The sequence below is a fragment of the Octopus bimaculoides genome, chromosome 21 (genome assembly GCF_001194135.2).
Source record: "Octopus bimaculoides isolate UCB-OBI-ISO-001 chromosome 21, ASM119413v2, whole genome shotgun sequence".
Lineage (NCBI taxonomy): Eukaryota > Metazoa > Mollusca > Cephalopoda > Octopoda > Octopodidae > Octopus > Octopus bimaculoides.
The window spans coordinates 4,302,219-4,314,396 of record NC_069001.1 but is presented as its reverse complement, the minus strand read 5'-3'; the positions used below and the strand labels follow the sequence as shown (position 1 = coordinate 4,314,396).

Genomic DNA, 12,178 nt, shown 5'->3' with positions numbered 1-12,178 from the left:
CAGCGTGACACAGAGTGTGACAAGGCTGACCCTTTGAATTACAGGCACAACAGAATCAGGAAGTAAGAGTGAGAGAAAGTTGTGGTGGAAGAGTACAGCAGGGTTCGCCACCACCACCCCTGCCGGAGCCTCGTGGAGCTTTAGGTGTTTTCGCTCAATAAACACTCACAACGCCCGGTCTGGGAATCGAAACCGCAATCCTATGACTGCGAAGCCGCTGCCCTAACCACTGGGCCATTGCGCCTCCACAATAACGACAGCAACAACACAAGAACGTCATGAAATAGAAAGATGGCACTCACTTCGTATTGGTATTTAGCTGCGTTGACATTTGTATAGATTCTGTTGTAGTTCATTGAGAAATTTCTGGCGTTAATCACGTGAGCAGTGTAGTGGATCACTGGAGAAGAAAGAAAGGGAGGATCTGTGAGAGGGATTAGGGAGAAACATGGTAAGAGTGGGACAGGGGTGAAGTGTAGGGATGGAGAGTAAAAGAGAGAGAAAGAGTCTGTAGAATCTGTATGTGTTTGAGAGAGAGGGAGAGGAAATGAGCATGAAAAGGATTTGGAAAGTAAGAGAGAAGGTGTATGTGATAGAAAAGGGAATAGGAGAAAGTTTAGTGAGAGTGTGTGAGGGGAATTTGAAAAGTAGGAGAGGATTTTGTGTCTGTTGGTATGATATAGGAGGAGGAGAAGAAAACGAAGTGGAGTGAGAGGCACTTGAAGAGAAAGAGAGAGCGTGTTTGTGCATATGATGGAAAAAGGAGGAGGAGAAAAACAAAAATGGTAGACACTTAAGAGATCGTCTGCTTCAATGAAATATGATATTTATTCTAGATTCTCTCTTGTCACGGTATTATAACAAGTGGAAACACTTCATCATTCGTATTTTTATTGCATTAACATTATACATCCACTCCGTTCCACAGCCGGTCTTTTCCAGTTTCACTCATCTCATTCGAATCGTATTCACTCTTGTTCTCGACCAAGGCCACATCGATCTTCTTTTTAAATTGCATTTGAAAAGGAAAGTGAGGGTTGAGAGGTATGTACTGTTGCTGCCAGTAAACTTGACAAGGATGACCCGAATGTGTGAGCCTATACTTACTCTAGGTTGGCGCGCTGTATGTAGGCTAAGGAGTGCGGAGGAGAAAGAGGCAATTGCCATGGTACTCCCGGAGAAGACGAGAGAGTGCTGAAAAGTTTCTGGCTTTAAGGGTATCGAGAAAGGCCTGGTTGGTGGCCCAGCCTTCGGAGTTCTTTTACTGGTCTTAGGAAAACTGAAGGACCACTGCAATAAGTGTGTGAATCTGAGAAGGGAATATGTTGAATAAAATCACAATTAACTGATCCTCCTATATATTCTTTTACCCAAAGCTTTAAGGTGGTCTGGGATGTGTGGGGTTCCTTAGTTGACCCTGGGTGGTAGTTTTCTCCCTATTAGGGGAGTTTAAGATTTTTTTCTTTTGAATTCTTTGCAATCAAATTTGATAGCAAAGAATCCAACTAGATCGAAAACATATATATATATATATATATATATTCTTTTCTTTTATTTGTTTCAGTCATTTGACTGCGGCCATGCTAGAGCACCGCCTTTAGTCGAGCAAATCGACCCTAGGACTTATTCTTTGTAAGCCTAGTACTTATTCTATCGGTCGATTTTGCTGAACTCAGAACGTAGTGACGGGTGAAATATCGCTAAGCATTTCGTCCGGCGTGCTAACGATTCTGCCAGCTCGCCGCCTTAATAATGATAAGAATTAGAACTGCACGCATATTACGTAAAATACTGTCTGTCTGAGGTCCTTGTTGTGACTTGATAAACCATGCAAACCCTCCACCCCCGGTAGACACAATATCTTCAACCAACAACATCACGATATTGTATACTGTGCAACGTCTATTATAATAATAATAATGATAATAATAATAATGATAATGAACAGCTGGCGCCGTAGTACATCTCCAGTGTTAGAAGCTGTTCAAAGACAATAAATAATAATATTAATAATAATGATAAAATAATAAAAATACCCATCATTAGTGTTGCCTTTTCCTTGTACAGACGGTTGTTGTTTGGGTTAGAAAAAAAACTCTTGCTTGTCTTCCTCTGCTGTATCTTTTCCTTCACGTCCATGTCAAATCATTGACCCAGTTAAGGTGACACTTTCCGCATGTATGTCTTTTCGCCATTCGAAAGGGCCCAGCTGAGACAGGGGTGGCGTTGTGCTTTCTGTATTCCTTCCTGTTTCCTCTCCCCCCACCCAAAAAAAACAGGAGGGGCTGAAGTGTTAATGAAACTCATTATCTCGTGTGACTTGTAAGAGGTCAAACACTGCGAGACTGAGAAACCAGGGTGAGGCTGATAACAGGGTTTTCTAAGAGAAAAGGCTCGTTATGTGGCTTGTAGCTGGAACTCTCTATCTTTGACACACACACACACACACACACACACACACACACACACACGCACGCAGGGAGATAAGGTTTTATTAACAGACATGTATGTGTGTTTGTCATATACACATATGCACACACACACTCACAAACACACACAAAGGGAGAAATTGTGGTATTAGTAGATATATAGTTATATACAAGCTTTACACACACAGACACACACACGCAAGCATACACACAGAGGGAGAGGGGCATTTTAGTAGATATATAGTTATATGTATGCGACACACTCATACACATATAGGAAGATAATTTGTTAGTGCACGCACACACACACTCTCAGAAGGAGAAATTACAGTATTAGGAGATATATAGACGTATTGAGGCATCATTCACAAACGCACGCATACATACACACAGCCCCAGACCTCGTTATTCAACTTGTTCTTCCTTTTTTTAAATGACAGAGTATGATCTGAGAGCGAGTCGGTTGTTATTTTTAGCATATGAAGCGACTACGTTGGTTCTCTGAATTATTAAGTTACCAAACCAGAGCCCTACGTCGTTCCCTAAACTCCATTGTCCCCCTAACTTCTACCCATTCGTCATTTCCCCCCGGCAACCGGCAAATATAGGCTAAATTCGTGACTTCGAAACCAACAAATAAATATTAAAAAATCTCATCTCTTCCCTCCCCCCCTTTCTCTCTCTCTCTCTCTTCTGCACTTTCTTTCGTTCTCTCTTTCCCTTGCTCTCTTTGTCGCTCTCTCTCGATCTTATTTTTTTTCTCTCTCCATCCCTTTTTTCTTCTCTCTCCTTCCCTCCCTCATTTCCTTTCTCTCTTTCTTTCTCTCCTTCCCTCTCTCTCCATTTTTCTCACTCTATTCTCTTTTTTTCTCTCTCTTCCTCTCCAGTTCTCAATCTCTCTCCAGCTATCCCTCTTTTTTCCTTCTCTCTATCTCCCTCTCTCTCTCTCTCTCTCTCTCTCTCTCTCTCAATTAACAGCATCACACACACACACACACATTAAGTTAATTACCACCAGCTGTCAATTAAACAATGAGCTGTTCTGTTGTAATCAAATTGATATCTGCTGCCAGATCTAAGCTTGAAACATCTTGGAGATGTAAAAGACTCTCTCTCTCTCTCTCTCTCTCTCTCTCTCTCTCCCCTCAAACGACACAACACAACACAACTGTTAACTGCTTTAATTAATAGTTTAGGGTTCATAAAAGCCATCGCAACACCTTTTTTTCTCTTCCATCTCACTTTCCCCATTTCTTTTTTTTTTTTACCATTTTGTTTCCTTCTTCTGCTGCTTTCTTTTTCGTTTTCTTCTTTTTCTTCTTTTTCTCTTCTTTCGTCTCCTTCGTCTTTTCCTCTTTTCATTTTCCCTCGTCTTCTTCCTTTGTATCTTCTTTTTTTCTTCATCTTCTGCCTCCTCTTCATTTTCTTCTGCTTCGTCTTTCTTGTTTCTTTTCCTCATCGTCTTCTCTTCCTCCTACCTTTTTCGTCTACTCCTCCTCTTTCTTCCTCTTCTTCGTCTTCCCTTCCTCCTTCGTCTTCTTGTTCTTCCTCCTCCCCTCTTTCCTCTTCATCTCCTCCCCCACCTCCTCCTCCTTCCATCCAACATTCAAACACTATGGAATTACATGTCTTTGCTTTGGTCGTACTACTTATTTATTTCTAGGTCAATCCTAACCCAGTAACCTCATAATCAGAGGCAATCCTTGCATGACCATCTCGTCTTTTTGTAAAAGAATGAAACATTACCTCGTATGTCATTCCCTTTTTAAAACATTATACTGTGATTTTAGTGAAATTTGGCTTCTATTTCTAAGCAGGTCGAACGATCGGATAGAACAGTTCCTATCATGGGGCACCCGCAACCCCTAGATGTGCAAGATGGCATTTAAGGGATAGATTGTCGCCTCCACTTGTAGGATCGCTTGTAGGAGCCGTCTAAATTCTTTTGGTACCAGGACGCTCTGCGGTATTGTGGACTACCATTGATCGGATTTTGTATCCGACCAATGACTCGACTCAGAAACTGTGATTAGATTGACCTCCAGTACACAACTGGTATTTAATTTATCGACCCCGAAAGGATGAAAGTCAAAGTCGACCTCGGCGGGATTTGAACTCAGAGCGTAAAGACGGACGAAATACCGCTAAGCATTTCGCCCGGCGTGCTAACGTTTCTTATTTCTTTATTACTCACAGGGGGCTAAGCATAGAGGGGACAAACAAGGACAGACAAACGGATTAAGTCGATTGCATCGACCCCAGTGCGTAACTGGTACTTAATTTATCGACCCCGAAAGGATGAAGGGCAAAGTCGACCTCGGCGGGATTTGAACTCAGAACGTAAAGACAGACGAAATACCGCTAAGCATTTCGCCCGGCGTGCTAACGTTTCTGCCAGCTCGCCGCCTTTGGTTATATTGGAAGACACTAAGGCTATATAGGAAGACACTTGCCCAAAGTGCTATGCAGTAGGACTGAACCTGAAACCATGTGGTCGCAAAGCGAGTTTCTTAACCACACAGCCCACCTTGATCGGAAGCTTAACAAAGTATGGAGCTGAGTCTTACCTGAAGAAAGAACTATAGCATAGGCGCACGCTATATGGAAGCCTTTACACGAATCTATGATCACTCGCATCGTGTACATACTCATCTGGAAGAGAGAAAAGAAAAAAAGAAAACCAGTTTTACGTCATGAGTATATATTAGCGACAAAGGCAACATTAATACTGCAAAGTAATATTTAACGGCATTTAAACGCGTTCGAGGCTCTGACAATTCTACCAATCAATGCCGAGCAAGAAATGGTGGTGGAGTGTATTCATGCATCGAAGAGCTCTCAGTTCTTCGTGTCTGTGCGTCCGTTTCGACAACAAGAATATGAATTCTGATCGTGTGTGTGTGTGTTGAAACGGCACTTTTCGTCGATGAATGAGAACTTACTACGTGTTGGACATAAGGCTAATATTAACAAAATTCCGTTTTTACGACTTGAGTTTCACGTTACAGCGATCGTCAGGCAAGAACTGCTATAACTCAGTATATCTGTTTGTTTTTCCTTTACTCAGCAGTGCGGACTGTTTTTTATTTTTTTTATTTATTCATGTCGCTTGATCGATTAATCTTTCTTGCATTTTTTTAACCACTAAACATTGTCTGCAACTTAGTTACTAATATTGTATTTTGTTTCATGAGAGGTACATGTCCAGTATTGGTGGCGTGAAACGTGAGTCGCAAAAAAGAACTCAGAATATATGTGTTTGTTTGTATTATATATGTGTATATATGTGTTTGTGTGTCTTACACGCACAGACTTAGCATGTACGTATGTGCATGCGTGCATGCAGAGAAAGGTGTAAAACACTCATGTCATGCTTTAATTTCCCTTCTGTCAACTTTATCCGAAACATTAGATACTCTACTCCCCACAGGAATATCACTGTACTCTTTCGGTCACTTTTTACAAATTATGCAAGTCTTACCGACACAGACCACCACCAGTCTTCTTAGATTCTGTTCAATCTGTCAGATTGATTAACGTATGATTGGTTGAACGTTTTGGATTTTTTTTTTTTTTAAAGGAAGGAATCTCTACTAACCTTTCTTAGTATGCCACGTAAGGAAGTAACTACGACTCGACACATGGGTAGAAGAACCAATCCACAATTGAGATTTATCACAGACGCTGACCCACGTGAGATGCACAGCGATGACTAAAATGGAAGAAACAGAAGGTAAGGCAGCGGTAGGTTTCAATTCTAGTAAACATCGTATCTTCAGCAACCATCACATCCACCACTGCAGTACTGCAGCCGCCAAAACAATGCTGCATATAACACCAGACCAGTACAGCAACAATGATACCACTATATCTACCACCACCTCAACACTGCAGCGATCCCGCAACATCACGATCACTACTGCAATAACCAGCTCACTTCAACAACAATCGCAACACCACCATTTATATCTGTATTACAACACCCTAGCATACCACTAGCATACCACTACAACCATGGCTGAATACTCCGTCGGTTACGACGATGAGTGTTCCAGTTACTTCAGTCAACAGAACAGTCTGCTCATGAAATTAACGTGCAAGTAGCTGAGTACTCCACAGACACACGTCATACCCTTAACGTAGTTCTCGGGGAGATTCAGTGTGACACAGAATCTGACAAGGCTGGCCCTTTGAATTACTGGTACAACTCATTTTTGCCACATGAGTGGACTGGAACAGCGTGAAATAAAGTGTCTTGCTCAAGGACAAAACACACCACCAGGAATCGAACTCTCGACCATACGATCATGAGCCGAATCCACTAACAACTAAGCCATGTGCTATCACACTACAACCATCACCATACTATGATACTCCTATGTATACCACTACAACTTTAAACACATCACTGCAACAACCACCTCACCACTATATACACTACCACACTACTACAATCACCAACACACCGCTACAGCCTTCACTACAACACTACCATAGATACGTGTGTGTGTCTGTGTCTGTGCTTATCCCCCACCACCGCTTGACAACCAGTAGAATAAGTACTAGGTTTTCTTGTTGTTTTTAAGTACACTACCACTGCAACTATCGCCATACTACCACACTATATGCACTTTTTCAACAACCATACCACTTAATATACAACTATCACGCAGTACTGTTGCAGCCCCTGGCATCCCCATTAATGGAAACGATATAAAATGGCTTTACTCACCCCTAACATCTGGTGTACGTAGTAGAACCGTGGCTCATATTTGTAACGGTTGAACGTTCGATAAAACAGCAACACACAGATAAACGCCCATAGGATCTGTTGGAGAGAGAGAGAGAGAGAAAATAAAGAAATAAGTAAATTCATAATCTGAACATGTGTGTGTATGTATTATTTAGCCTGCTTCAAGATCTTACAGCTGTTTCCGCTACAGGAAGCAGTGCACTAAGAACTGAGCGCTTGTGTATCACCTATATGGAACTTAAACTACACCCACCTCACCAGCTTAGAAGGAGGGGATCCTACAAATATACTAAGCATCGAACTTTTTTCTCTAACTTTTAAATAGGAATAATAAAAGAATTTAACAATTCTAAACAGGATTTTTAAAGCAAAAAAAATATTATTTTCTACTCTAGGCACAAGACCCGAAATTTTGGGGGAGAGGGCCAGTCGATTAGATCGGCCCCAGTACGCAACTGGTACTTAATTTATTGACCCCGAATGGATGAAAGGCAAAGTCAACCTCGGCGGAATTTGAACTCAGAACGTAAAGACGGACGAAATACCGATAAGCATTTCGCCCGGCGCGCTAACGACTCGGCCAGCTCGCTGCTTGAAAAGAAAATAAATGTACTGAGAATAGCCAAAAACGATAGTGGTACCACCTGTGGAGGAAAAAAAGATTAGGTTCCATGATAGATCACTGACTAGAAATATTTGGTAAGTGGGTGGCTGGTATTTCCGACGTTGAATTAACCAATTCTTTTTTTAAATTTATTTTTACTAAATTGTTCATTCATAAGCAAAATAAATATACAATATCCATCCATTAATAGAAAAAAGTTAGCGTGTTTACTGTCGCCATCTGTCCCGATATTTCGATAACAATGACGTTCTTTATTCTCATAATGATTTCTTTATTCTCCACAGAGACCAAGGACGGTGCAGTACAATACAATACGATATGATATGATGAAAGATTACACGAAGGCGTGTAAACAGTAAAATAACAAAAGCAATGAAACAAAAGATCCAGACAAAAATAATTCAAACAAGAAAAAATTCAAACATGAAAAGAAAAATTCCCCAAGAGCGGAGAGACATCCGAGACCTGCTAGTGAAACCCCCACCAAATCACGAACACCCAGGCCACTAGGGCAACTGCCCTCTCCACCCTCGCTTCTCTCAATCTGCAGTCGCAAGCAGGCCCGTTTACCCAGCTCACCACAAATTGAATGGAAGATAGAAAAGAGAAGTGGGGGAAATACTAATACATTACCGGATCTCCTATCCGACTTCCAGAAATCCGAATATACTATACAATACCATGCAATATACTGTACGCTGTACTGAATAAGAAGAGCGTTTTTGAAATTGGACAGTTTGTATACGATGTGCTAAAAATTGTTTTGGTCTTTGTCTTTTTTAAGCGAATCGATAATGATTAAAGACATTCTGCTTTAGAATTGTATTAATTTGTACCTGTAACTGTTAAATAAAATCATGTTCTTATGTTCGTTCAATTTTCATTTTATAAAATTTTGAGCTGTAATATACATCTTACGGATGCTCTGAGATGCACCGTCAGTGATGCTTCTAGTCTCAGAGGGTTTCTGTTTTTTCAACATCAGAACCCCTTGCCCATTTGACCCCGTCGGGGTTGATCATGTTCCAGCCTGCATCCCCATAGCATCAAACCATTGGTCTGCTTTTTTTTTAATCCAAATCCATACAGTGGTCTTCCCGTACGCACATACATCCGAACGTACAAACGCTCGAACGAAATAACATGCGTACGTATGAACGAACGGGCGAAGGAAATGAAGGAAGGAAAGTACGAACGACCGAAAGAACGAACGAACGTACGACTGAACGAACAAATGAACAAACGTACGTAGGTACAAACGAAAGAACGATCGACCGAACGATCGAAGGAACGAACGTAATTACATACGTATATACGAACGTAATTACGTACGTACGTAATTACGTACATACGTACGAACGTAATTACGTACGTACGTAGGAACGTAATTACGTACGTACGAACGTAATTACGTACGTACGAACGAAGGTAATTACGTACATACGTACGAAAGAACGAACGAACGTACGAATGAATGTAAAAATGAACGAATGCAAGTACGTACGTACGTACGAACGAACGAACGATCGAACAAACGAACGAAAGAACGAACGTAATTACGTACATAAGTACGATAGAACGAACGAACGTACGTACGTTCGTTCGATCGTAAGTACGTTCGTTCGGTCGTTTGTACGCATGTACCTTCGTCCGTTCGTACATAACTACGTACATACGGAATTACGTTCGAACGTACGTACGTAATTACAGTCGTACGTAATTACATTCGTACGTACGTAATTACGTTCGTACGTACGTAATTACGTTCGTACATACATACGTAATTACGTTCGTTCGTACGTATGTTCGTTCCTTTGTACTTTAGTTCGTTGTTTATTTAATTCATTAGTTCGCTCCTTCGTTCGTACCTACATACGGAATTACGTTCGTTCGTTGTTTATTTAATTCATTCGTTCGTTCGTTCGTTCGTACGTACGTAATTACGTTCGTTCGTACGTACGTGTTTAATTACGTTCGTACGTACGTAATTACATTCGTACGTACGTACATAATTACGTTCGTACGTACGTACGGAATTACGTTCGTTCGTAAGTAAGTAATTACGTTCGTTCGTACGTAAGGAATTACGTTCGTTCGTTCGTACGTACGTTCGTTCGTACGTACGTTTGTTCGTATGTACGTTCGTTCTTTTGTACCTTAGTTCGTTGTTTATTTAATTCATTCGTTCGTTCGTTCGTTCGTTTGTACGCACCTACTTCGTCCGTTCTTACATACGTACGTAACAACGTATGTACATAATTACATTACTACGTACGTAATTACGTTCGTACATACGTACGTAACTACGTTCGTTTGTACGTACGATCGTTCGTATGTACGTGTTCGAAGGTACGTGCGTTCTTACGTACGTTTGTTCGTACGTACGCTCGTTCTTTTGTACCTTAGTTCGTTGTTTATTTAATTCATTCGTTCGTTCGGTCGTTCGTACGTACGTACGTAATTAGGTTTGTTCGTACGTACGTTCGTTCTTTTGTACCTTAGTTCGTTGTTTATTTAATTCATTCATTCGTTCGTTCGTACGTACGTACGTAGTTACATTCGTAAGTACGTAATTACATTCGAACGTACGTACATAATTACGTTTGTTCGTACGTACGTAATTACGTTCGTTCGTACGTACATTCGTTCGTACGTACGTAATTACATTCGTACATACGTAATTACGTACGTACGTACGAACGAGCGAACGAACGAATGAATTAAATAAACAAGGAACTAAGGTACAAAAGAACGAACGTACGTACGAACAAACGTACGTAAAAACGAACATACGTACGAACAAACAAACGTAATGACGAACGTATTTCCGTATGTACGTACGAACGAAGGAGCGAACAAATGAATTAAATAAACAACGAACTAAGGTACAAAAGAACGGACGTACGTACGAAAAAACGAACATACGAACGAACGTACTTACGAACGTACGTAATTACGTAGGTATGTACGAACGTACTTACGTACGTACGAACGAACGAACGTAATTACGTACGCGCGTACGAATGTAATTACGTACGTACGTACGAAAGTAATTGAACACGTACGTATGTACAAACGAACGAACGAACGAATGAATTAAATAAAGAACGAACTAAGGTAAAAAAGAATGAACGTTCGTACGTACAAACGTACTTATGATCGAACGAACGTACGTACGAACGAACGAACGTAGTTACGTACGTACGAACGTAATTACGTATGTACGAATGTAATTACGTACGTACGAACGTAATTACACACGTACGTACGAACGAACGTAATTACGTCCGTACGAACGAACGAATGAATTAAAGAAACAACGAACTAAGATACAAAAGAAAGAACGTACGTACGAACAAACGTACGTACGAACGAACGAACGTACGAACGAACAAACGTACGATCGAACGAACGTACGTAATTACGTACGCCGCGTACGAATGTAATTACGTAGGTACGAATGTAATTATGTCCATACGTCCGAACGTAATTACGAACTAACGAACGAACGAACGAATGAATTAAAGAAACAACGAACTAAGATACAAAAGAACGAACGTACGTACGAACAAACGTTCGTACGAATGAACGAACGTACGAACGAACGAACGTACGAATGTAATTACGTACGTACGTACGAACGTAATTAAGCACATACGTACAAACGAACGAACGAACGAAAGAATTAAATAAAGAACGAACTAAGTTACAAAAGAACGAACGTACGTACGAACAAACGTACGTAAGATCAAACGTACGTACGAAAGAACGTAATTACGTACATACGAAAGAACGTAATTCCGTACGTACGTACGTACGAACGAATGTACGTACGAACGAACGAACGTAATTACGTACGTACGAACAAACGTAATTATGTACGTACGTACGAATGTAATTACGTACGTACGAACGAACGAAAGAATGAATTAAATAAACAACGAACTAAGGTACAAAAGAACGAACGTACGTACGAACAAACCTAATTATGTACGTACGTACCAACGACCGAACGAACGAATGAATTAAATAAACAAGGAACTAAGGTACAAAAGAACGAACGTACGTACGATCAAACGTACGTAAAAACGAACTTACGTACGAACGAACGAACGAACGTAATTACGAACGTATTTCCGTATGTACGTACGAACGAAGGAGCGAACGAATGAATTAAATAAACAACGATCTAAGGTACAAAAGAACGGACGTACGTACGAAAAAACGAACATACGAACGAACGTACGTAATTACGTACGTATGTACGAAAGTAATTACGTACGTACGAACGAACGAACGTAATTACGTACGCGCGTACGAATGTAATGACGTACGTACGAATGTAATTACGTACGTACGAACGTAATTACG

At 40.7% G+C, this 12,178-nt stretch overlaps 1 protein-coding gene across 1 annotated transcript in view; it reads right to left on the bottom strand.

Moving 5' to 3' along the window:
* LOC106872142 (NADPH oxidase 4) overlaps positions 1-12,178 on the bottom strand; it is a 79,352-nt gene that overhangs the window by 15,798 nt on the left and 51,376 nt on the right. The window contains exons 2-5 of the mRNA XM_052975289.1: positions 7,162-7,257; positions 6,028-6,141; positions 4,997-5,081; positions 303-400 (exon numbers count right to left, since the gene is read on the bottom strand). Of these exons, the coding sequence (XP_052831249.1) occupies positions 303-400; positions 4,997-5,081; positions 6,028-6,141; positions 7,162-7,257 (393 nt within the window). The remainder of the gene's footprint in view (positions 1-302; positions 401-4,996; positions 5,082-6,027; positions 6,142-7,161; positions 7,258-12,178) is intronic.